The 27,110-nt window shown below is 46.5% G+C and overlaps 1 protein-coding gene across 1 annotated transcript; it reads left to right on the top strand.

The window, feature by feature from the left end:
- The first annotated feature begins 302 nt into the window (after nucleotides 1-302).
- Nucleotides 303-27,110, top strand: SRP72 (signal recognition particle 72). Its single transcript, XM_077345689.1, has 19 exons — nucleotides 303-496; nucleotides 4,343-4,463; nucleotides 4,768-4,891; nucleotides 5,992-6,135; nucleotides 7,994-8,105; nucleotides 9,450-9,481; nucleotides 12,234-12,358; nucleotides 12,539-12,596; nucleotides 12,930-13,061; nucleotides 14,498-14,626; nucleotides 16,825-16,897; nucleotides 18,212-18,276; nucleotides 18,889-18,984; nucleotides 20,508-20,611; nucleotides 20,868-20,945; nucleotides 22,302-22,439; nucleotides 23,714-23,751; nucleotides 24,652-24,811; nucleotides 25,994-27,110. Exons 1-19 carry the CDS (start codon nucleotides 364-366, stop codon nucleotides 26,172-26,174), a joined length of 2,043 nt encoding a protein of 680 aa, XP_077201804.1. The 5' UTR covers nucleotides 303-363; the 3' UTR covers nucleotides 26,175-27,110.

Here is a 27,110-nt window from a genome sequence, read left to right as displayed (position 1 = left end):
GAGTCCTGCAGTGGCATTTTTGTTCTGCTGCATAAATTAGAATGTTAAATTGTTTTATATGTTAAGAGGACTTTAATTTTATTTATTTATTTGCGTTCTTAGCCCACTTGCGGCTTACAAATCGAAATAAATAAAATGTTTAAAATGTATATATCATTGTCGGTTTCCGTCTCTCTTCTAGCCCACGAGCAACCCCACCCCCTTCAGTGCGCAAAAGCGGAAGGGGGCGCTGGCTGACGCGGCACCGTAGAGGGGCAAAACCAGGGCCCAGCATCTGAGAGATCTGCTTCCGGGTTGAAAGGTCATCCCTCGGCCTGCTCTCTCACTCCTCCCCCCCCTTTTTACTTCTCTACCTCGGCCAAGATGGCGGCGGGCGCGGGGAGTGGAGGCGGCGCCGGCGCGGCAGAGGCCGCCTCAGTGGCGTCTCTCTGGAGCGACGTGAACCGCAGCGGCCAGAACGGCGACTTCGGGCGCGCTCTCAAGTCGGTCAATAAGAGTGAGTGAGGCGCGCGGGGGTCACGTGGCTGGAGGAGTGGGGGGGGGGCTCCAGCTGCTGCTGCTGCTGCTGCTGCTTCTCTTCCTCCTCCTCCCTGCGTCCGGCTGGCTACTTAGGACCCGGGCGGTTAAAATGGCCGCAAGTGGCCGCCGAGCAGCCGCTCTCTATGCACGAGTGGGGAATTCGCGAGGCTAGCTTGGGGCTCTCTGCAAAGCCTTGTCTGCATTGGGTGCCAATGACCGGGGGGAGGGGGACCAGTTTGGGGGTCGTGGTTAAGAGCAGCAGCGGCCTCTAATCTGGGGAAGCAGGTTTTTTGATTCCCTGTCCCTCCCCCACAGGCCGCCAGCTGGGTGACCTTAGCCCAGTCGCAGTTCTGTCTGAGCTCTTAGCCCCACCTACCTTGCAGCATGTGTGTGGTGGGGAGAAGAAGGGAAAGGTGTTTGTAAGCCTCTCTGAGATATATGAGGTCTGCTGGGGGGCCCTGGACCAGTCATAAGTTCTCTCGGAGCTGTCTCCACCTTACCTGCCTCGCAGAAAGGGAAGGCAGTTGCAAGCTGCTTTGAGGCTCCCTCGGGTAATAAAAAGCAGGGTACAAAAAACAGCTCTTCTTTGGAGAAGTGGGGAATCCACAGGGATGAGCAATCTTGGGGTGATCTGCAAAATCTTATATTCATTGGATGCCAGTCACAGGTTGAAGAGGCAGCTTGGTCTAGTGGTTAAAAGCAATGGCCTCTAATCTGGACAACCAGGTTTGATTCCCCATTCCTTCTCCACATGCAGCCAGCTGGGTGACCTTGAGGTAGCGTCTTCTCACAGCTCTCTCAGCCCCACCTACCACGTCTTCTCACAGCTCTCTCAGCCCCACCTACCACACCGGCAATTGTAAGTCCCCCTGAGACACATGACGTATGTTTGGGTGACCATGAGCCAGTCTCAGTTCTCTCAGAGCTTCTCAGCCCCACCTGCCTCAGATGGTGCCTGTTTGGGGAGGAGGAAGGGAGGGTGATTGTACGCCAAGTAGGGTACAAAAACACTGCTTTCTTCTCCACTGCTATTTCCTTTATTGCTGGAGGGCAGCACCTTCTGTTATGTCACATGCACATAACCACTTTCAGACGGCCCTGAAGATTTGCACTTGTTACAGCAGACCTGTGGGAAAGGCCAGTGTTATCACCATTCTCTTAAAAACAGGTGTTTCCCACCAGTGATTGTTCAGTGGGAAAGTCTGCTTCTGTCAAAGAAATTACCTTTTTAAAAAGCAGAGAATTTAAAAATATCAAATCTGAGTGCAAAGGACAAAGAGATTCCTGTGTCTAATAGCTATGTAGGAGAGCAAGATTAATCATGTACAGCCCCCCCCCCATGGCTGTCCCCGCAACAGGCTGATTTTCTATGCAAGCATTAACATTACAGGAATCCTACCATCTTTGATCTCTGGCCAGCACCACCTACGCCCTCTTCACACAATTCATGGTTCCCATGCAGAAGATGCTTCTGTGTGAGTAATAAAGAGGCTTCTCATGTTACCACTAATGCCAGAGGTATGGTAAAGTTATTCATTGGTAGGGGTTGCCGTGCTTGCTGAAGGCGACATGAAATTGTGTAGAAAATCAAACGGGCAGCTTTTCCTCCCTATCTTGGCTTTCAGAGTAGCACACAATATAAAGCAAACATAATAAAAGCCAACCCTACGATAAAAGCAGGATAAGGTCAGCAACCAAGATCACAACTGGAGTAACAGGAAACAAGCTTATGAAACCCACCAACTCCTCATACTGTTCCCAAATCCCCTCTGCAATAAAGTAGTCTATTGTCCTTTCAGAGGCTTGAAGAGAGCCTCATGTAATGAACTAAGATCAGAGAAGAAATACTGCAATACTAAAACCAGAATGAACTTCCCTCCCACACACACTCACTGTTTCTTGTGACAGCTGACAAGACACAGCCTCTCCCATATATCCCCCCTCCCCCCCAAAAAAAAACTTAAGATCTCCTACCACTATATCAGATTGGTCTCAGCCAGGGCCTTTTCAGCCTTGCTCTCCCTGGCAAGTTCAGGACCCAGTGGGACCTTGGACAGTTCCATAGGGCCTGTAAAACAGAGGTGTTCCACCAGTCCTGGCTTCCATGTTCAAAACACCGTCTGAGCCTGAACATTTGCTCTATATAAACCCTCCCACTACAAGAAGAGAAGCAGTTAGATCTATTTTATGGGACACATTATGTTTTTAACATAAAGTATAATGTTAATTCTTTTTTTTTAATGTTCTTACCCACCCTGAGCTCTAGGAGAAAGGCGGGCTATAAATAACATTTTATTATTGATTATATTAGAAGAAGACCCCCAAACTAATGTTTCAGGTTTATAAAATGTTATTGTATTTATATCCTGCCTTTTCTTCTCAATTGCAACTCAAAGCAATGTACATAATTTTCCACTTCTTTGTTTCTTTGTTTATGTACCCCCCCCCCGTCCCTCTCAGTAAACTGTCTCTGTGCGGTTTACACATAAAATTAAATACACTAATACAGTATAGTCAGTCAGTTACTTATAAATCACTAAAGCAATTAAAAACCATTTAAAATCAATTAAATCAGTTAGTTGATTCTTATATGCTGCTTTTCTCTACCCGAAGGAGTCTCAAAGTGGCTTACAGTCACCTTCCCTTTCTTCTCCCCACAACAGATACCCTGTGAGGGAGGTGAGGCTGAGAGAGCCCTGATATTACTGCTCGGTCAGAACAGCTTTATCAATACTTTGGTGAGCCCTAGGTCACCCAGCTGGCTGCATATGAGGGAGTGGGGAGTCAAACCCGGCTTGCCAGATTAGAAGTCTGCACTCCTAACCACTACACCAAGCTGGCTCTCACCACATTTGTTATTATTGTCACTAGAAATAATGTGTGGTGACTAGAAGTTAAGATAGGGGAGCCAAAGGGAAGAAAAGGCAAAAAAGGGCACAACAACCCTGTGGGGTGGGTCAGGCTGAGACTGTGTGACTGGTCTAGGGTTACTCAGCAAAGTACAGAGCAGAGTTGGAGAGCATATATAGGAGGAGGGACTCCAGAAGGTGTCCTGGACTTTGTTGACAAAGAACTTTAAAATGAGAACCACTAATATGAATGGAACCTGGTACTAACTTGGCAGTCTATAAAGCAGTCATAATGTTGACACACATGTGGTCTTCAGTTTGAGTTATCTGTTCTTAACCAGCTCTGGCAGTCATCCAGTTCTTGTTTGTTTGTTTGTTTGTTTTTTGCATTCACAAAACCCTTCCAAGAGCTACTAATCAGTCACAGAATGAATTCCAAAAGATGTCCTAGAATTCACAGTTCTTGTATGGCATTGCCCATGCTTGTTGGGTCCCTTCATTGCTCCACAAGCGCTGTTGTATAACAGACTGAACATTTCCCTAGAGTTACGGGGAATCCACAGGGATGGGGAAGCTACATATGCAGAAGAGGAAGAAGACCAGGTTTCATTACCCGAAGGAATCTCAAAGCAGCTTACCATCACCTCTCCCCACAACAACCTCCCTGTGAGGTAGGTGAGGCAGAGAGCTTTGAGAACTGTGACTAGCCCAAGGTCACCCAGCTGGCTGCACATGGAGGAACATGCCAAGCCTGCTTATTTGAGGAGTCGATTGGGACTTTGACAGAATCAAACCATGTTCTCCCTATTAGGGGCCCGCTGCTTTTAACCATTACGGCATGCTGGAAGTTTGTCTGTTACAGTTCTTATAGAGGATCGGCTGGTATGTCCCCACAATGCTGTTGGAAGTTACCAAACTCTGACGAGATGCGGGTTAACAATCCCGTTTAAGGCACTCCTTTTGCTGCTTTCTAGTACTGCAAGTCAACAAGGATGACGTGACTGCTCTGCACTGCAAAGTGGTCTGTCTGATCCAAAACGGAAGTTTCAAGGAAGCCCTCAGTGTGATCCACACCCACACCAAAGTCCTGACCAGGTAAGTGCTGAGGACTGGAGGCTTCTCAAATAGCAACTTACAACATTTAAAGCCACATGTGAAGAAATAAAACTGTTTAAAAGTTTGAGAGGTTTTGTTAATATGGGTCTGCCAAAAGTTATCTTACTAACTATTTTTGCAGATTACCATCTCGATCTGCCTTCCTGATTTAAACTTCCTCCCCCCCGTATAATACTGGCACTCTAGTACACATCAACAGCAACATGAGCTTTGCGAGTATAAATGTCTTTATGGGAAATGAATGCCTTGGAATGACCTCTAAATCCTGGCTTTTATTTTGCAGTGACTTGATAGCCTTTGAGAAGGCGTATTGTGAATACCGGCTGAACAGGATTGAAAATGCCCTGAAGACCATCCAAGGGGCCAGCCAGCAGACTGACAAGCTTAAGGAGCTTTATGGACAAGTGGTAATTGCTGCTTTGAAAACACTGCCTTCTGTGACGCTCTCAAGGATGGGGCTGAGCCTTGGTCTGAAACATGTCATTGGGGTCCTTCTGTGGAAGAGCCCAGTTGTTAAATTCAGGACTTGGGTTCCGGATGTGGAGACCAGAGCCTTGGTTGTAGAGCACCTGTGTTGCATGCAGAAGGTCCCAGGATCACGCCCTGGCATCTCCACTTAAATGGCCAGGTGGGATGTGCTGTGAAAACCCTTTGGCCTGAGACCCTGGAGAGCTGCTGCCAGGCTGAGTAGTTGATATTGACCTTGGTGGGGGACTGGTCTGATTCAGAACAAGGCAGCTTCGTGCAGTTATTAGATCTAGAAAAGAACCTTAGCTAAACATACAAATTGTAATTCAGTATGAGGCTGGAGCTTTTCCTAAGACAGAGGTGGCCAAACTGGCTCTCCAGATGTCCATGGACTACAATCACCCTACCAGGGCAGGGGCTCATGGTATTTGTAGTCCATGAACGTCTGGAGAGCCACCATTTGGCCACCATGTCCTAAATGTAGGCTTCGTTGGCTTTCCTAAGTTTTTCTAAGCTTTCCTCTCCCCACAACAGGCATCTTGTGAGGTAGGTGAGGCTGTGAGAGTTCTGAGAGAACTGTGACTGGCCCAAGGTCACCTAGCTGGCTGCATGTGGAGGAGATTATGACGTGGAAAAAGAGGAGCACTACTTGGGGAAGAAGTATTTCTAGCAGGAATCCTGTTGCCCATCCAACATATGTATGATTCTCAACAGATATTTTTGATTCTGTCTCTGGTTCATTGAGCAAAATCTCCTTCCCCCCAGCTTGGTATAGTGGTTAAGAGTGGTGGCCGTCTAATCTGGGGAGCTGGGTTTGATACTCTACTCCTCTATGTGCAGCCAGCTGGGTGACCTTGGGCTAGACATAGTTCTGTTAGAGCTGTTCTCACAGGGCAGTTCTGACAGAGCTCTCAGCCTCATCTACCTCACTGGGTGTCTGTCGCAGGGAGAGGAAGGGAAGGTGATTGTCAGCCACTTTGAGATTCCTTCGGGCAGTGAAAAGTGGAGGATAAAAACCAACTCTTCTTGTTCTTTAAAGCTGTACAGATTGGAACGTTACGATGAGTGTTTGGCCGTGTATCGGGATCTCATTCGCAACTCCCAAGATGACTATGAAGAGGAGCGGAAAACGAACCTTTCAGCAGTGGTTGCTGCGCAGAGCGCCTGGGAGAAAGTGGTGCCAGTAAGTAAGTTGGTGGTGGTGGGGTGGGGTGACTGTTCCTGCCTTTCAACCATCTTTGCTGCGCCTCTCACAACAGCTGCGTAACAGATGCATTGCGCAAGCTGTGTATAATCGTGGGGATCTTCCATATTGGAATGTTGAATAAAAGCAAGGGTCAAGGTCGCCCATGTAGAACTCCTGCCCTTTGCAACTTGAGCAAAGCAATGGCCATGTACTGGCTCTGGGTATCTGAATCCAGAACCCTGGGAAATATTGTAAGTAGTAAATCAAGATAACAAAGTAGAAATACACACGGGAAGGTATATACTGCATTGAAAAAAACCCATGTAGCTCAATAAATCTTGCAGTTAACAGAAGAATTCCTGCATTCTACTAGAGCAGCGGTTCTCAACTGCCCTAATGCCGTGACCCCTACAGCAGGGGCGGCGGCGCATGTGTACGTGCGTGTGTGTTGCCACCATTGCCACTCCTGCTTGCCGTGGCGCTGGCCTCCGCAGCTTCCGTGAGCTCCAAGGTGGTGTGGAGGAGGCCAGTGCCCGTCAGCGACCCCCGGGAAAGGGCCGAACGACCCCTCGAGGGGTCATGACCCCCACGTTGAGAAGCACTGTACTAGAGGTTAACATAGAACACAAAGAGAAGTTCTGGTCTTCAGAGTCTTTAATACCATCTAAACAAGACTAGACTCCTGAGTAATGTCTAGTTTTGCTGTTAGACTTCTTCAGTTTTGTAATAATAATTGCATGCAACCAGAAAATATAGGTTGACCTCTATTCTGTTTGCAAGAGACCTTGTGTTCTGTTTGAATTTTTTTGAATGCGTGCAATTATTACTGCAAAGCTGAAGAAGTCTCACAATGAAACAAGCCTTTACCTAGGAGTCTAGTCTTGTTTTGGTGATATTAAAGACTCTGAAGATATGAGAACTTCTCTTTGTGTTTAAAGTCATCCTCTAGTAAGGACATAGGAATCATTCTGTTAACTGCAGGATTTATTGAGATCTCACAGACCTCTCAGCCCTGCTTCTCTCAAAGGGTGTCTGTTATGGGGAGAGGGAGAAAAGGCGATTTTAAACTGCTTAGAGACAACTGATCCTTCTGGATGACTGTGGGCTTTCCCCCTTTCTTGTACGTAGTAATGCCATTTGTTTTAATTTGGCACTTTATTCTTTATGTGAAATAGGCCATGTTATATATTGAGGTACATGACTGAGGCTAAAAGTGCACTTTGCATCTTCTTTGTGTGCACTGAAATGATACTAACTTGTATTCTGTCCTCAGGAGTTTTGTTAATGTCTTGATCATCTTTAAAGAAATTATACGATTTTTTTACAGCTTTGAAAGTCAAAGGAGAGACTGATAACTTTCTCTCTTTCAAGGGGTGCCTTTACATAGCTTTCCCCTAGCACATGAACAGAGGCCATGTTTGAAACGTAGTACCCTTTACAATGTTTTTTCGGGCTCACGCTCCAGCTTTTCTGTTATTGCAGCAGCTCACTGATTCCTGCTAATGCATACTAAAGGCTCTGGCGGAGACCTCCATTGTAAATATGAAGGGAGCTGCATCTCTTACAATGGTTTGGCAAATTCACTTGCGTTTTACTCTTTTGCACTAGCATACAGTTTGTCGGAAAACTGTTCCTGTGCAGTTTGTTGGCCACGTGTTGCACATTGGGAGATTCTGAGGTTCATGAACTGACTGTATGTTTGCGGGAGACCTCTTTGTCCCATGGAGAAGCAATTTGCTGCGTGCCTAGCTGCCTTGCAGAACGAGTTCAGCTGTACTGTTGCTTCCAAAATCATGCTCCTTCAACTTGACTCTCGCTAATTAATAGATCTGTGGGATTGTTTGCTCTTTTGCAGGAAGATCTGGGCCTCCAAGAAGCTACCTATGAGCTGTGCTATAACGCTGCGTGTGCGTTGATTGGCCAAGGCAGGCTGAATGACGCAATTAAAAGCCTTCAAAAAGCAGAAGGTAACAAATGAGCCATTGAATGTGTCCTTTCTCTTTACATGGTTTGCAGAAAAAGGAAAGGCATGGCGCCCAGGTTCTGAAAGAGAAGGATTCTGATGGCTCTTATTTCACAGGATACCTTAACCCACTGGTGGCCAAACTGTGGCTCTCCAGATGTCCATGGATTACAGTTCCCATGAGCCCCTGCCACATGTCAGGACTGGCGTAACTTCAAGGCTGATCTCAACTCTTGGACTAGCAGGGGAATCATAAGAAAATCATACCTGGCTTACCATCATTTTTCTCTCCAAAACCAATGACTTAGTTTCCCAAATGTCTGTCTGCTTTCTTTCAAACACAGAGTTGTCTGTATTAAATGTATTAGTGTAGACAGCTTCACTGTAGAAATCCTGTGTTGAAACTGTACTTAATGTGGGCAGATAGACAATATAAGTATTTGTTTATCAAACTAATGGTTTTTTTTTTGTATAAATAACTTTGACTAGCTGAGGGCAGGGATATCAGTGTATATGATCAAAACAAAGCTAACAGCTTTTTCTAGAAGGATGGGCTTTTAAAATTATAATAATATATTATCGTAACTTTGCCCTAAGAGTGGTTCATGTATCTCCTTTTTTCCCTTTTGTGTACAACCATCTTCAGAACTGTGGTCTTCTCCCCTTGTACAACCATCTTCAGAACCATGGTTTTCCCCCTTTTGTACAGCCATCTTCAGAACCATGGGTTTTTTCCTCCCTGTACAATCATCTTCAGAACTTTTTTCCCCCCCTGTACAATCTTCAGAGCCATGGTCTTGCCTCCTTGTACAACCATCTTCAGAACCGTGGTCCTGATTGACAGGCACTTGGTGAGCACCACGTGTCTCTGAATGGGCCCCCAACTGTGAGAGCAAGGCTTTTCACTATTTTTAGAAACACCATTCCATGAACCATGTTGGGGATATTGTCAGATACAACTAGTGTGGAGGGCAAAGATAACTACCGGTTTCTGTACTGAGCAGAATCAGGTGGCAAAGCTTTTCCTGGACTGTACCACTACATACAGCAGATGGGGGTGGCTGCATTTGTGAAAGTTCCCTGCACTTAACACAGTAGTAAGTCAAAGAGAGGACTGGGCCAAACTCATCACCCCAATGTTAATTTTGTACATGCAAAGAGTATTCAGCTTAGTTGTGATTAAACTATTAGCCTAATTTTAAAAATTCAACCCTCAGCATTTTTGCATTACTGTGGTTACTGTATAAGTATGTACTAATCTCTCATAGAAGCTGATGATCAGTGGCTGTCGTCTATGATGGAGCTGATTAATCTTGGTGCCCCCCCTGTTTTTTCTTTTTCTTTTCAGAGCTTTGTCGTCAGTCCCTTGCAGAAGACTCGGTAAGTTGCTGCCGTTTGCGTTGAGCAAGGTGTGTATGGGCCTTTTTGCCAAACAGGAAGGGTTATCTCATTTGTGTGCTAGTTATATAAATCCAGTAGGGGTTAGGTCATCTTGTTTTCCCTTTATAATCCTGACGTTTAAAGTCTTAAGCTTGAAGGGAAACAACTAGAAAAGGTTCTGGGAGGTCCTTGCTTGGAACTTCGTAGTGTTTTCAAAAAGTAAATTGTAGCTGTCCGTGAACATGGGCATATCTCTTGAACATGGGAAGCTCTCTTTCATGGCATCAGATCCTTGGTCCATCAAGAACAGAACTGTCGACTCAGACTGCCTGTGGCTTCCTGGGAATGCGCGCTGAGGTTTTTCACATTACCTGCTGCCCGATCCTTGTTCTAAACTGGAAATGATGAGGATTGAACTCAACCCCTTCTGCATACCCAGCAAATGTTCTACCACTAAGCCATGCCCACTGGGGCAGGGAAGAGCAGCTTATTCCCTCTAACCTGATATGGTTTCATCAGGTGGAAATGCCACCCTACCCTGCTTCCTAGCTTGATTTTTTTTGGAAGACCTAGATTCAAAAACCTTTGCTTCTAGGGCTGCTGAAAGAGAGGCTTAAATCCTCTCTCCCTTCCCTGCGCAAGCCCTGAACTGAGGGCTGCAGTTTGCCCTTTAAAAACATACAGCAGATTTATTCACAGATCTCTCTTCATCTGACTAATTTGCCTGTGCAAATTGCCCAGGTGTCTTGTGAAGCCTTTCCCCCCAAGGCTTGTACCACTGCCAAATTAGCCTGGGCAGCCTTGGTAACCAGGGCCCCACTTGTTTGTGATAATTGTGAAACAAAATAGCCAAAAAGAACTCAGAGTTTCTTTCATTCCCCAGGCTCCAGGTAGAAGTGGGTTTAAGTAGCCGTGCTCACTTTGCATGCGACACAGGAAAAAACAAAGCGCCTTTTGCAGTGGTGGAAGAAAATGAGATCAAGGTGTGGTCAACTTAAGGTGACCCTGGAGGGTTTTCAAGGCAAGAGACAAAACAGGTGTCCTGCCTCTGCGTGGCGATCCTGGACTTCTTCGGTGGTCTCCCATCCGTGAGACTCCGATTTACTTCCAGTAACCAGACGTAGTAAAAGGGAGTAGTTTATTGAAGGGAAAAAAAATTAGCTCATCACGTGGTCCTTACTAAGACGGGGAATCTTAGGCAAGCACCGCCCCCCCCCCCCCCCGTTAACCAGAAGCATCCAGCCCCTCCCATTGCCAAATCGTTTAGGCAAGAAAGAGTCTTTTTGATGGATTAGATTCTCCAGTCTGAAGGACCAGGAGATAGGGGAGTCAGCGGGGAGTCGAACGCGGGAATTGAATGCAGGAAGGACGGGTTGCAGCTTCAGAGACAAAACATTCCAGGGATGGTGGGAGCGTCTTGCAAGACTGTGATCCTAACAAAGGCATGTTATAAAACAGTATAGAGCAGATCAAGGGGAATGGCAAATGTCAGTCATGATTTTGACACCGTCCAAGCACTAACTGGGTCTGACTCTGCTTAGCTTCCAAAATAATATTGCAGTAGAGCTATCCTGGGCCATCTAAGGTCTGAGAAAGTACCTTTTGACTTCTTTTTAATTCTGAGTAAGATTGACATGTTTGCCTAATTCTGCCATGGAAATAAATGGGACTCTGCCCCCCAAAGAGCACTACACTTAGCCAGCTCTAACTGACTAATGATCCCTGGCTTGTCAGAACCAGTTTGGTTCTGTCTAGTAGTTGTGGTTCCAATGTGTATCATTCCACATGCGCGCACACACACACACAAACAATTTATTCTGCATATAGTTACTATTATCTGCCTTTGAAGAGTAACCAATGTGTTAATTGCCTTGCCTTCCTGTGGAGAACTGCTTTTGTCTTGTAAATCTTGTTGGGATTAATGGATGCATTGGAGCAGTGGTCCCCAACCTGCGGACCGCAGCCCGGCCATGGCGCCGGGCCGCGGCTCCCTCTCCCCGCCCCCCCCCCCCCCCCGCAGTAAAAAACTTCCCAGGCCGCAAGCTTACGGCCCGGGAAGCTTCTTATTGTGGGAGGGCGGGGACAGGGAATCAGGGCCGGGCCGGGCCGCGCATCGGGCGTGGCCCGCGGGTGCAGCCCGATGCCCTGCCGGTCCCCAGCCTCAGAAAGGTTGGGGACCACTGCATTGGAGTGTAAGAGTTTTGAAATCTCCAGTTCTCACCTGGAGATTCCGGAGTCTCGACACTGTCACAAAAGATTTGGAATGTTTGTTCTTTGTCATCAGAATGCCTCTACTTTCGGCCTATGCTTCATTGTTGTTAGATGCGTAAATTGACTCTTTAAAAGTTATTGCTCTCTTCCTTCCTCCTCTACTCGCACTCCCCCCCCCCTTGTCCTTAGGCTCCCCTGTTATCTCACAGCTGCCTGGTTTGTTTTTCCTTTGAACCTTTCCTCATTATTTGGGTTCTCACATGTGTGTGGGAAGTAGAAAGAGATACATGCTGCGTTTAATTTCTTGAATCCCAGTTCCCGTCAAAGCTTTCTTGCTTTGAGTTAACTTATTTGCTCTAGAATAAACCTGGCTCCCTGTGTTCTCTGGCAATTAGTTACCGCTCCACATTCTTACTGTTTCTGGTGGCAGCAAAAACATAACCACCAGTGCATTGTGTGACATTTTAAGTTGTGAACAAGTGACTTCTAAGCTTCTTAAGAGAGGTAGCGTGTTAACATTTATTTTAATACCTCCCTTTAGGATGTGACCGAAGAAGATATCGAGGCTGAGCTGGCTATCATTCATGGGCAGATGGCTTATATTTTGCAGCTTCAGGGTCACACGGAGGAAGCGCTGCAGCTTTACAATCAGATAATCAAACTGAAGTAAGGGCTTCTCAGATCTCATAGAATCATAGAGTTGGAAGGGACCTCATGGGTCATCTAATCCAACCTCCTGCACTATGCGGGATCTGCTTTCTTTCCTCTGACCATGTTTGTTGGGGGGCAGGGATGGTAGGGGGGGAGATCTGTGCATCTTTGGCAAATGTGTTCTTTTCTTTGCAGGCCAACGGATGTGGGATTGCTTGCAGTCATTGCCAATAACATCATAACCATCAATAAGGTTGGTCATCAAGGGGGATTGAGAACATACGATGGGCCCTGCTGGATCAGCTCAGCACCCTGTTGCCCGCAGTGCCAGCCAGCCGAATGCTTCTGAGCACCTTCCCCTGCTATGTTCCTTTCCAGTAACCGGCATTCAAAAGTTCTGCTCTCATGGCTACCAGCTCTTGCTAGCCCTGCCCTCTGACTAATTGTAAAACGTTCTGGTCTTGATCATCCATACCCTACCTGGTGCTCCTGTGCCCCACTTGGAAAAGGAGCGTGGTCATGTGTTGCTTTGTTCAGGTGTCCGGTTGGAGAAAGCCCTTCATCCTGTGCCATTTGCCTTCCGCAGGACCAAAATGTCTTTGACTCCAAGAAAAAGGTGAAGCTGACCAATGCCGAAGGCGTCGAGCATAAACTCTCCAAAAAGCAGCTCCAAGCAATAGAGTTCAACAAAGCTTTGCTGGCCATGTACACCAACCAGGTATCGAGACTTGTTTAATGGCTTCTGTAGAAGTGATCTTGTCTGACTGTTCCGGAGAATGGAGAGATGCAGTCCTCTGGGGATTGTACCACTTCAGAAAGCAGACGGATAGCCTCTCCCTCCCCCCAGGTCCTGGAAAAGCTGCAGACTTCAGGGAACTCACCAGCAGGGGCAGCTTTCATACAGCAGGGATCTGCAGCTTCCAAGCCTCAGAGGGAAGGAAGAGGGGGTGGTCAGGGGTAGGGGATGGAAGGTGATTGGCTGGCACTGGGCAGACAGTCAAGCCGGTTGGAGGAGGAGACACTCCGGTGGGACAGCCGCCCTGAGTGGGTGTTAAATGCTGAGTGGCTCTTAAGCCATGAGACCAGCTCCTCCTCCAAGCCCTTACCAGAAATATTAAGTGGAACAGAGGATAGTATAGTATAACCCTATTGAGGCTGTACAATGGGATTCTCTGCTTTTCCTGGATTTGTCTTAAGAGCATTTTACAAGATCACTTTAGTTAGTGAAATGTGAATCTCCTGTAGATGTTTTTGATGTGTATATACCTTCCAAGCTACTTTCCCATTTTGTTCCTTCCTCTTCTATCAATCATTATTTGGGATGGGGAATCTGGCTTTTCCTTTGTGCAAATTCCCTCCAAAGTCCTGTCAGTGAAATGTCTGAGGCAGCTTAGAATTCCACTGCATTGTCAGCAGAAGTGAACATTAGGAAAAAAAGTTCTTTTTCATTTGGCTGCTGTGGCCATTCCAGGCTGTGTGGCTAGGGTCTGGTAGTTTTAGTCCCTGACATTTTGCCAGTAACTGTGGCTGATCTCTTCACCTCTGAAGAAGGCGACGTATTGGCTGATAAATGGACATTTTCCATCAGATCCATTGATTTTGTCACCCTTGATAAAAAATTTAAAAATAATTTATTTAACTGGCTGCGTTATGTACTTGGTATTTTATCATTGTATGTGTGTCTTAATTAGAGCTCTGAGGAAGACCAAGTGAGGGTCAAATTGCATCCAGTATAAGATTGTAAAGTTTGATTCTCCGCTCCTCCACATTGCTGCCATCTGTGTGACCTTGGGCTAGTCAGAGTCTTGTTAAAGCTGTTCTCATTTAGCTGTTATGTCAGAGCTCTCTCAACCTCACCTACCTCGCAGGGTGTCTGTTGTGGGGAGAGGAAGAGGAAGGAGACTCCTTTGGGCAGTGAAAAGTGGGATATGAAAACAAACTCTTCTTTTTGACTGGGGTACCAAAATCCCAGTAGGAATCCCTGGGAAGTAAAACTTTATGTCAGGTCTTTCCGTGACGAGTTGCAGTAAGGTGGAGTTCTTGTGCTGCTTCCATTGCGGCTCACTGCTTGTTGCTGGACACCTATACTTTGCCTTGAGTCTTGCATGATCTGCCTTCTTAACTGGGCTTCTCTCCCCTCCCATTCTTGTGCAGGCAGATCAGTGTCGCAAATTATCCTCAAGCTTACAGTCGCAGAGTCCCGAACACCTCCTTCCTGTATTGATCCAGGCGGCTCAGTTGTGTCGAGAGAAGCAGCATACCAAGGCAATAGACCTGCTGCAGGTAGGTTGTGGTTTTCTTGCTTGGGAGAATAAGCAGCAGGGTTGCCTCTAAGGAAATGGCACCCCCAGGCAGCCCATAGATCTGGACCAGCCGGTTCTGCATCTCGGAGGCATTCCTGGAAACCTAGTTCCAAGCTGACTATCATCTCCCTTCTCATTGTTCCCCCTGGCTTTGTGTTGAATGTGATCCTTTTATCACCTTCGGTTGTTGGACAGACTGGATCCTTCCCAGTCGCTTCCGGTGACTTATTCCATTCTTCCTCATCCCCTTGGAGCAGAATGCAATTTTCAATAGGATAAACACAGGGCAGTCTCAGATAACAAGATGGCGGGTAAAAATCAAAATACCTCCCAATAACTCCCCCCCCCTCCCGCTGCCCATATCCTGTCAACAGAGTGGCAGACAATGTTAACTACAGGCTGTCAGATGTACTTGCCATGCAGCTAAGCTCAGCAGGGCGTAGGGCGGGACCCATAGATCGAACTCCGGTATCTCCCCCAGCCTCAACCATATTCCTGTCGGAAGAGTTCCGTCTTGCAGGTCCTGTGGAACGTTGATAACTTTGCCAAGGCCCTCAGCGTTTCCAGGAGCTTGTTCCACCAGGCTGGACCCAGGGCCAGGGGGACATCCTGGGGGCCTGGGACCACCAGGAGTATCATATATGCAGAGCAAAGTGCCCTATGGGGGGCATTTACCATGCTGGTTTACATTCAGGCCTTAACTGTAGTTTAGGTATTGAGTTGTACTTAGGCGTTTCAAGACTTTGTGTCTCTCGCTACCAACGGTTATTTAGCATCCTCACAAACGGTCAGTAGTATGGCCGGGAGTACGGGGTCACGTTTACTGGCCTTATTGGAAAAAGTCACAGAGGTTGCTGCTGGAGGCCTGGATCAGAGCTGGCTCATTCTCTCCGCTGAACAAGGAGACATAGCAAATAAAGGAGTGCAGAAACCCCGAAGAGCCTTGAGGAAGGGTACGAAACGATGGACCGACAGGCCTTTTGTAAATAAGAGTTATGTAAATATTGTCAGTAGATTTTTTAAAAATGTCTGAGCCCAGATGCAGTAAGCGTCTGAGAATGGGCAAAATATTTGACTAATGAATACCGAAGTTCAAGATGGATGTGTTGGTTGAGGGCCAGAAGATGGCCATACATGTGAGAAATCTGCAATCTCTATATTTCATATTCTTTCTTAGGATAAGTGCAGTTAAGTCCTGAATTGATTAGCTTATTATGACTGATTATCAGAATCAGTTTTGTATTTATTTATTTATTGGTGGGGGGGGGGGGAGAAGAAGAGGTATTTTGAAGTGGCATTTAAATGTCCTGCAACCAGAGAAGTTAACCGTGTTAATTTCTTGCAGCAAGAAAACTTGAGTTTTGATGGATCCTAATTTTTAAGGTGTGCCAAGATTTAGGGGGTGGAAGTGTGTGTTCTTTGAAACCGAAACCTGTTTATGTGTCAGAGGGGTCACCAAAGCATGCAGGGTGAAATGTAAAACTCTCTGGTAGGTCATCATGGCTCTCCTTGCATTCTTCAGGCTTCTGGGGTTTCTCAAAGCCTGAAGAATGTTTCAGGGGTTTCTCAAGGGTATAAAAGTTGAGGAAGGCTGGGATAAACAGTAGAAAGAATACACTTACTGATGATAATGCACATCATGAGATCATGAATTAGTCAAGAATGAGAGCCCTGTCAGGTGGCTCAGAGAGCTATTGCTGGAAGATGATTTCGAGAATCTGCAGCCACAGGGAACCGAATAGGTCTTTGAAGGTGCCGTTTGCCTGTAATATTGTTTATTTTTCTTTTAAAAAATTAATGGGCTGAAATAATTGCTGGCCTTTAATGACCTGGACTAGATTAATAGCACTGTTAATTGTGTTTGTGTATGAGGACAAAACAGAGGCAGGATTCTCTAGTAATATTTTGCCATGTACTGTCCCCAAAAACTCGTTGAGGCATACTTCTTGCCGGGAAAAGAATGATCCGATATCCACCTAGATGTTTATTGCTTTTTAATGGCACACCTGTTTCTGCCTCAGACCTGAGCACAAGCATCCAAAACAGTAGACACTTAAAGAACCAGAAGATGCTTCAGCTGGGCAGCAGTCAGTCCCTTGCCATTTCCCGTCCTGTAAATTATGACGTCGATTATGTCTGAAAGTCTCTCGATTTGTTCTCCTCCCCTTGTTTCTGTAGGAGTTTGCTGATCAGCACCCTGAGAAGGCAGCCGAGATTAAGCTGACCATGGCCCAGCTGAAAGTGGCCCAAGGTACTGCTTCTTTGGGAGGAAGCTTCACCAGCATTCAGCTGCAGCACTGGTTCCTTTCCATTGTCTTCATTATTTCTCCCCCACAGGGAGACACCTTCAGTGGAGATTCTTAGGTGAAAGGTTGGAGGGGTTGGAGACACTTGTGCTCTATGCCAGGGGTAGTCAACCTGTGGTCCTCCAGATGTTCATGGGCTACAATTCCCACAAGGGCTCGTGGGAATTGTAGTCCATGAACATCTGGAGGACCACAGGTTGACTACCCCTGCTCTATGCTAAAGAAATTACAAATGTCAGACCAAGAAAAGCGGAGTTGAGCAATAGCATAAACATTGCAGGTTGAACAAATCTGCTTTATTGTGGGCAAGGCATCGCTGCAGTTTATATGAAAACATCTTCTGCGGCAGCCGTTGGGAAAGCCTTTTAAGATATGCAATGGAAATTCATTAAGGAACTAATCATCAGCTGGCAAAATTTAAAGAACATGAAGGTGCAAACATCCAGGAGGCTGGACAGGAGATGCGCATGTGACTTAGTAAACCTTGCTATGTATGGTACAGCCATGGGCAACCGGCGTTGCATCGCAAAATTTTCATTACTTTTCAGATTATTATAAACCTTTAAAAAGCAACATTAACGTGTTTTCAGGATCTTTAATTTGACATTAAAATAATTGGATAGTTGAAAAAAATTTAAACAAAAAAGTACAGAACTTTAATGTTTGATGCTTTCACATACATCTTATGTGACAACCTGATTCTTGCAGGTTTTTTTCTTTCTTTGGCATAATCTATTCTGATTTATTTTTTAGGCTTCTGTGCCACATTTCCTGACAAACAGGCTCAGGGCGGTTCACAAAAATCATTGGATTAAAACCTGCACAATATCATTTGCAGTTTAAATGCCCACCGTCACCAGTAGTTACTGAAATAATAAAACGTTTACAATTTTATTCCAGATTCCATTTTTACAATAGAGAGTTTATGCAAGGCACTGAAGCCATAACACCATCAATTGGGAGTTGTATTGAGCCATCTCTGAAGTTACTGAATTTTCCACAGAAAATACTTTCACTTGAGTTTTGAGTCATAAGGGCTAGAAACATGGCTTCTGTTTAAATGAAAGTTGAAATTCCCAAGCACCTGGCTCCTGTAGAACTGTGGCATACACAGAGACCTCGTTAAAATTTTCTGCATCTCATTCTCAAATGAAAAAGAGGGTTTCTTCCTGTTTCAGTGAACAACAACACACACACGCCAAGTGGAAAGCTGGAGAAAGACACTGGTTAACTGCTTTTTGATTTTTCATTTGTTTAAGGCAACATTACCAAAGCATGCGTCATCATGAGGAGCATAGAAGAACTAAGGCAAAAGCCCGGCATGGTGAGTAATTGTCTAAAGTTAAGCACGTGCAGAATCCTTCCAAGTGCCTTGTGCAATTCTTACAGTGTGGTCCTGAGCTGAGTTATTCCAGTCTGAGCATTAATTTTAGTGGGAATACACTGGAGTAACTCTGTACCGAATTGCACTACAAATTAAACATTTTGATCTCTGTTGAGGATTACATCAGTACAGTCTATCCTTTCAGATTTTACCTTAGTAAAGTAAGAAAGCTGTTGGTATAATAAAAAATATTCTTGTTATAGTATTCAGCTATCTTCCTGCTTATTTCTAAATGGTTGTGCTTGAATGGCTTTTGCTATAGATTTTTTAAATGATGTATTATTTATTATAGGTGAGTGTTATTATAGATTCAGCCATGTTGGTCTGAAGCCACAGAACAGTTTGAGTCCCGGAGCACTTTGAAAACCAGCCAAAGGTTTCTTCAGGGTATGGGTTGTAATAAAACCCCTTCAGCCTCAAAGCTGCTGCTGGACTCAACTTTTGTTTTGTTTTCCTGTCTTAGTTCTACACGATCTCAAGCAGGCCTCTGGAGAGGCAGCATGCCCATTTCCTAAATAAATGGATCTAACATTGCCTTTTGAATGGTCGCAGGTTTCGGCCCTAGTGACCATGTACAGCCACGAAGAAGACATCGACAGCGCCATTGAAGTCTTGACACAAACCATTGAGTGGTATGAAAAATTCCAGGCAAGTCAATTGTTCGATGGTTATGCCAGTGGATGGGAGACCCGGAGTCTGTATGGTTTCAGGATGTATTTTGAACTCACGTTGCTGAGGGATAATAGTGGCGTGGTGGAGAGAAATCCTCATGTATTTTAGTGCAGGGGTAGTCAACCTATGGTCCTCCAGATGTCCATGGAATACAATTCCTATGAGCCCCTGCCAGCGTTTGCTGGCAGGGGCTCATGGGAATTGTAATCCATGAACATCTGGAGGACCACAGGTTGACTACCCCTGATTTAGTGCACTCGTGTTCATGATACAGTCCTGTGCTACTTCCAAAAACACCACTCCATGACAAAATGGCCGCTGAGCTGCAGACTGTAATTGAAAGCTTCTGTTGTAGTCATTGAGTGACAGGCCTCTACGCTGGAGAACCAGGTTTGGTTCTCTACTCCTCTTCCACAAGCAGGCAGCTGGGGGACCTTGGGCCAGTCCCAGTTGTCTTAGAGCTCCCTCAGCTTCACCTACCTCACAGGGTGTCTGTTGTGGGGAGGGGGAGGGAAACGTGTTGGTAAACTGCTTTGGGCCTCCTTAAGCTATTAAAGTATAAAAACTCAGCTATGATCCTCAAATCCCAACACTCGTATCTGCTTCCTGCCTCCCTAAGTGATCTCGTGCTTTGGTCATGCCTTCCAAGCAGCTTCCGCAAGGGACGGGGCAATTCTGCTATGGACATCGTGCTCTGTCCCTGGGCTGAGGAAGATGCTGGAGCTTTAGAGGGGGACAGAGAGCAGTAGAGATGGGGACGGGACAGAACCTGTGCTGATAGAAAGCCTCCACCCTCCCCTGGCCACAGGATTCAGCAGTCAGCTTCTGTTCAGCTTCTTGCACGTCCATAGAAATCCCTTTCCCGTGTTGTGGTTGCTGTCTGCTGAACACGAGGATGGGTCGTTTGAAATCCCCCCCCCCAGGACCAGAAGGGATGAGTGGGAACTGGGGGAGCAACCATGCTTTTGGCTTAGAGGCGACATCCTCGGTTTTGGTACCGCAGTCCTTGGAAGCAAAAACCATTCATATGTGTGGGCGTTAACTGGCAGGTCCCCTGACAGATGCATTGGGTGAACCTGCTTCTTCAGCAGTGTAAAAAAAGAGAGAGAACGGCCATATCAGTTGCATTCAATTGGATTCAGAAATATGCTGTGCAGTGGGCAAAATAAGTAGACATGCTGTCAATAAAAAATTATTTACAGACAAACTGTCCTGCATATTTTTCAAAAAGGAAATGTATTGCTTGCAAAGGAATTGTCAAAGGAATCAGAAAAGGCTTTTTCTCAGTTAGCAGTAGTTTATGGTTCAGTGGAACCTCAAAGATGCTTACAACCTCAAAAAAGGTGGGGCAAGTATCTTGGAGTTCAATAGAACCTCACTAAGAGATCACACCTTCAATTTTGATGTGTTTGTTTTCGCCACGATTCAACCTACTATGTCCAGCTGGCTCTGATTGTGTTCAGTTGCATAACATAACATCAGCAGGTACTGTTTTGCAGCCAAAGTCTTCAGTTCATTTGTTGCTCATCAGGGAAGCAGCCAACTTTAAGCTGAAGCACGGCCGGAAGAAGGAGGCCATCCGCGATCTCGAGGAGCTGTGGAAGTAAGTCCTTCCCCAAGCACAGAAGCCTGGCTGGCAGGAAGAAGCTCCAGCATGTGGCAGTTCAAGGGGCCCTTCCAAGCCCCTTCATGGGGCAAGGGGCACTGTAAGCTAGGGAAACTCACTGTCTTTATCTCAGGGCTATAAGTAGAACACAGAGCAGAGTTAAAGAAAAGCCTCAGGTTTGGGGTGGGGGGATGTTAATCCAAAAGTTAATTTTTCTTACAGCCATGATAATGGTACTGCCTTATTTTTGCAGGCAAAACCCAGAAGACATCCATACCCTGGCCCAGCTCATCTCGGCGTACTCCTTGGTTGATCCCGAGAAAGCAAAAGTGTATCCTTCCTACATCAGTAGAGGGAGGTGGGGGTATTAAGAGGCCTCCCTCAGCGACTTCCTTAAATGGGCATCCTTATTACAATGGAGGAAGCTTCAGGTGGGCAGCCAGGCTTGGTCTGCACTAGAACAGCTGGATCCAAGTCAAGTACCACCTTAGCTTCTGCTGCGAGCCTATGGTTAAGGGAGGCAGCCTCTAATCCAGGGAACTGGATGACCTTGAGCAAGTCACAGTTCTCTTAGAGCTGTTCTTGCAGAACAGTTCTCTGAAAGCTCTCTCAGATCCACCTGCCTCACAGGGTGTTGGATGTGAGGAGAGGACGGGAAAAGGGTTTGTAAGCCGTTATAGGTCTCCCTCAGGTATTGAAAAGCAGGGTATAAAAAAAAACATGTTCTTCTTAGAGATCAATGAAAGTTTTGGGACTTAAGCTTTTGAGAGTCAGACAGCTTCCTGTACCAGACAAAGAGTCATTTGACTTTCCAAATCGTACACCCTGAAAGCCTTGTTGGTCTCTAAGATGCCACTGGACTCAAATCTAGCTGTTTTGTTGCAACAGTGGAGCTGTTTGGTGTTTCCCACCTTCCAAATAAAAGTTCCATCATGTCTGCTGATGAAGCCCTCTTGGATGATGATGAAGCCTTGTGCCCGGCAGAGGATTTTAGAGTACATTCCAGGCTCTGGCAGATGTTTTGAAGAGGACGCTGGCCAAGAACATAAAGTTGGTTTTTATACCAAGCTTTTCATTCCCCAAAGGAGTCTCAAAGTGACTTACAAACGCCTTCCCTTCCTCTCCCCACAACAGACACCCTGTGAGATAGGTGGGACTGAGAAAGCTCTAACAGGACCACTCCATCAGAACTGCACTATCAGGGCTGGGACTGGCCCTAGGTCACCCAGCTTGGCAACATGTGGAGGAGCGGGAAATCAAACCCAGCTCACAAGAGTAGAAGCCACCATTCTTAATAATAACATGTTTAACTTTCAGTAGGGCTCCCTGCTCTGTTGTTCCACTTGCAGCCATGCATTGCGGAGGAAGCCCAGCGGATGCTGTCTTGCCAGCCTCAGGGATTCTTGGGAGCAAAGATGAAAACTGCTGGTCCAGTTGGGCTCCTTTCTTTGCCATACGCCTCCTCCCTTTCTAGAAGTGCCATAGTAAGACCAGAGGACAATTGGAAAAGATGCCATCACCCCCTTTCTATACCATGTTCTCTCCTTGTGCAGACGGAGATTCTTCAGCTTTCTTTGTCTTGGAGCTCCCCTATTGCATCTGTTGAGCGGGGTAGCCTTTGAAAACTCTCCTTCCATCCTGTTCCTGAATGCGTTCCCGTTATTCCTAAACTCTTCTCTCCCGACAGTCTCAGCAAACACTTGCCCTCCTCTGACAGCATGTCTTTGAAAGTAGACGTGGAGGCGCTCGAAAACTCCCACGGGGCTACGTACGTTCGGAAGAAAGGAGGGAAGCCCACCAATGAGAATCAACAGAAAGAGCAAGGGTAAAAGAAACATTTAAAAAAAATAATTCAGTGCTCCTTTCAAGCTATATTAATAGAAACAAAATGAGCTTAGTAAACAGAACAGATGGGTTTAATCAGACCGCATGCCTTGATCTGGACTGGCCAGGCTAGCCTGATCTCATGAGAAATGATATATAAGCAAGCCTTTCTCAATATTTTTTATCGGTGAGAAACCCCTGAAACATTCTTCAGGCTTCAAGAAGTGGAGCAATCGTTCATATAGTTGGGAAGCATAGCTGTGTACATGCCCATCTGCATGCCCTTCCCTTCCCACCCCCTCCAGGCCCATAACTAGCCATTTTGGGGATCGACGTGACCAAATATGGTCATATCACCTGATAAGTGTTTAACACATTTTAAAAATATATTAAAAATGAATTAATTCCAACTCATTTGGAAAACCCAGGGCTGTCAAGAAACCCCGGGATTTCATGTAACCCTAGTTAAGAAAGCCTGATCACAGTGCTGGAAGCAAAAACAAAACTGATGAAAGATTGCATTTTATTGGTCTTTCACCGTAAATAAATATGCTACTAAATTGATGGGAGTGTAATTCACATATGCTTCACAAATTAAGGGCCAACCATGTTACTCTGTATTTCCATTCCACAATTCTCCTGAGTGAATTAAAGTCCTCATGCGGACCTCACCAATGACCTTGAATCAGCTGTGAAATATCAATTCATCCAAGCGGAAGCCCAACAAGCTTCCGACCTCGTTATCCCTGTTTTGCAAGAGGCGTCTTCGTAACGGCAGTCGACAGAGCTTGGCATGTTGCATGCAGCAACATGCAGCCTTAATCCTATTGGACCGATCTGGCTTCAAAGGAAGAGACGAGCCTCCTAAGCAGTCCTATGACTTGCACGCTGAAGCTCCCCGAAGCACTGTTAGCCTAGGTTAGTATTTGGATGAGAAGCCGCCAAGGAAGTTCAGGTTTTCTGTGCAGAGGCAGGCAATGGCAAGGCATCTCCAAATGCCTCTTGGCTTGACAGAAGATGGGGTAGAGATTTCCACCACTTCCCTCCACACATACGTTGCTCCCTGTGCCAAACCCCAGGAACCAAAGTTCACTGGGTCGCAGAAGAAGGGAAAGCAGGAAGTCCCATGGCTTGAAATCTGTGGGTGACTAGATGCATCCCAGTGTGTCTCTTGCAACTACAGGCTAACCTGCTTCTCCCAATCCCACTCTACCCACCACTGCATAGCAAATGTTGCTGCTCAGTCAGACTCACATATCTTTCTGTTCTTTCTAGCCAAGGAGATGTTAAGAAGAAGAGGAAGAAAAAGAAAGGTGAGTGTCTCAATGCTGTAGGCTGTCTCATTAATAGATGAGTGGAGGCGAGCAGGGACATTGTGGAGGGTAGGAGGCCTAAAGATTAAAGGAGTTTTCAAAACCGATTCAGTAAGTTCAAATAGGAGAACGAAGTTGGGGTCCAGGGGCACCTTTCAGACGCACACAATTTTACTCAAGGTATAAGCTTTTTGTCTTTGTATCTTGTATTCTTTTACTGTTGTATTCCGCCCCTGGGGCCAATTTTGGGAGTGGGGTGGTTTAGAAGTCCAAAAATAAATAAATAAAACTTTGTTGGTCTCAAAGGTGCCCTTGGACTCACTTTGTTGTGCTGCTTCAGACCAGTGCAGCTATGCACCTGAAAAACAGTTCAAATAGAATTAACTTACAGTTCAAAACTCCCAGCAACTCTGCAGTATGAACAATGGCTTTGAGGTGAACTGTGAGGAAGAGGGGCTATTGCGCTCTCCGCACCCCCCGGCCCCCCCACTCACTCACTCCCACCCACCCATCCACTCCACTGTTTCCTAGAAATGTCTGGCTCTGATACTAGAAAGGCGGCTTCTGAATCTGGCCCAGCAGAGCTGCGTCTGATCTCTTGGATCTAAATGCAGTTAAACTTCTGTGCTAAAACCTTTGCTAGGTGCCCTGGGTTGTGATTAAACCCATATAAGGCTGCTTTTTACTCCTACAGTAGAGGATGTTGATTGCAATAGAAAAATCTGTGTTGCCAGGAGGAAATTAAAAAGTGCTGTGCGATCCTACAGCAACATGTCCACCCCATTGATGGGGCACTCAGGCACTCTTTCAGGCTGGTTGGAGTTTCCCTGCTGCTCAGCTGTTTACTTAACCAGTTTAAAGGTAAACACCTATGACTCTCCTGTGCTGAATGTGTCTTAGGAAAACTGCCAAAGAACTATGATCCTAAAGTGGCTCCCGACCCGGAGCGCTGGCTCCCAATGCGGGAGCGTTCCTACTATCGGGGGAAGAAGAAGGGAAAGAAGAAGGATCAGATCGGGAAAGGGACCCAAGGGGCGACGTCTGCCGCGTCCTCTGAACTGTGAGTAACCGAGCCTGCCTGTCCAAGTCCTGATAATCTTAGAAGAAAGGCAGGGGGTTAAGTACCCAGAAGCTGTTGCTGGGTAACTCATGCAGCCGTCTTCAGGAAAGAAGCAGAGACTGGGTGGACTGAATGAAGCCCATAATGGAATGGACAAGGAGGGACCTAATTTCCAGCTGCTCACGTGCTGTGAGCGCGTTGTTGTTTGCTACCCCAGGGGTAGTCAACCTGTGGTCCTCCAGATGTTCATAGACTACAATTCCCATGAGCCCCTGCCAGCAAATGCTGCCCTACACCTTTCCATTGTGTGCTGGGCTCTTAACATAATTGCAACATTTTGTGATACTCGCAGACGGAAGCACAAAATCAATTTGGTGAAGGAAAGTTCATTGGGGGAATGCTCAGAATTAAAAACGTCCGAAATAGGCCTAGCTTCTGAATAGATTGTGGATATGTGGAGTGAATACCCCTGAATGGTGCCCCCGTCCTCAGATGTTTTGACAGTAAAAACTAGTCAGGGTGGGGAGGCCGCATGCATCTTGGATCAGAGCAGTAATTCTTAGCCCCTGGGTTAGGACTGATAGGGATGCAGATCCATAGAGTTAGCAGACTAGGGGCTCATGGTAACTGTAGTCCCTGGACGTTTGGAGAGCATACCTCACAGGGTGGAGAGAAGGGAAAAACAATTGTAAGCCACTTTGAGACTCGTTTGGGTAATGAAAAGTGAGGCACAAAAAACCCAGCTCTTCTTAAAAGGGCCACCAAGGCCTCACTGCAAGGTCACTAAGGGGGAGACTCTTCCATGGGTTTGACCCTTGTCTTGTTCTCACCGCAACTTGTGCTTCCTGTCCCCAGTTCTCCTGCCCTGCCCTAGTCCCCAAGTGAGGTCACAATTTGGGCTCTTCCTTTCCCTGTTCAGTAGCTCCAGCTGTGATGTCACGGGACTTCCTGTCACATGGTTGCAGCTCAGGACATGCCATGCAAGAGCATCATGGGTCTTGCCTGAAGATACCCCGGGCCACTTTATTAGGGGAACCAAGTTTTTTCTATGTTAACAGTTTCACAAAAGGATGCCTGGGTGGAGTAAGGGGATCTTCTTCTCCCGTGGAGTGGCAACAAGAGAACCTGCAGCATTTCCGGCTTTGTGCAGTGATAATCTTCCATTTCCCCCCTTGCCTGCAGGGATGCCAGCAAGACCGCCAGCAGCCCCCCTACATCCCCAAGGCCCGGCACAGTCACAGCGGCCCCCTCCGCATCAACCAGCAACATGATACCCCCGAGACACCAAAAGCCTGTCGGTGCAGCAGCAACCAAGAAGAAGCAGCAGCAGAAGAAAAAGAAAGGCGGGAAAGGAGGCTGGTGATATGGCGGCAAGCAGGTTGTTGCACTCTCCCGCCTGCCCCCCTTGTGAATACCAAGAGCAGAATAAAGGACAACAGAAAGCAGGACAGGCCTGTATGCATGTCTCTCCCCTCCCCGCCCTTCTCTTTTCCACTTGGCTCTTCGCTATTCATTGAAGGGCCTGCCCACAGGCCTTGGCCCCTGGTGAAAGAACGTTGCCACTCATAACTAGCCCGCTAATGGTCGAAACTGGTCCAGAGGAGCTTTATGCTCACAGAGGCGTTTCCTCCCACAGCAGCGCTTTCCCTTTGGCTCAAGAGGGCCTAAGCTTCGGGGAGAGACGCTCGGAGGCACAGCATCTGCTTTGCGTGCAGAAGGTTCCAGGTTCGATCCCTGGCACCTCCATATGGAAGGATTGGGCAGGAGTGGGTGGGTGGCTGACAAGGCCTGGACAAATAGAATGATCTTCACCTGCTGCTGAGCAGACAAGTTGATCCCTGGGTGGACACTGGTAGGAAGAGTGCGTACCCTAAGCGAGGTGTCGCACCTGGAAAAAAGCCCTTTCCTCTGGCTGTTACCTCGCTGCACAGAACGGGGTGCAAAACTTAGCGATCCTGGTTGACGAAAAGCAGGAAAAGCCCCATGTGGGCGAAACCATGAGAAACCTGACGAAAAACATAAATAGTGCTCCTGGGGAGTTCCATAGACAAAATGTCAAAGTAGTGGTCTTTCTGGTCGATCGCTTTTAATCTCCTGCGTGTTTCACGGCAATGTGGACGTTCAGTCCGTTTATAGCCATCTTCTGTGTCTCGCACAGTAGCCTGGACGTGCAGTCAGCGTACATCAGCTTACAGTCAGCGTCCGCAAACAAGCCTGTTTAGATTTCAAACCTTCGATGTGAATTACTCTAATATAAACAGATATGCTCATGAATAAATGCACAGAGCTTTTCACAATA

The sequence above is a fragment of the Paroedura picta genome, chromosome 7 (genome assembly GCF_049243985.1).
Source record: "Paroedura picta isolate Pp20150507F chromosome 7, Ppicta_v3.0, whole genome shotgun sequence".
In the NCBI taxonomy this organism is placed as follows: Eukaryota; Metazoa; Chordata; class Lepidosauria; order Squamata; family Gekkonidae; genus Paroedura; species Paroedura picta.
The sequence above is the reverse complement of the archived record's forward strand: the minus strand, read 5'-3'. Positions and strand labels throughout refer to the sequence as shown.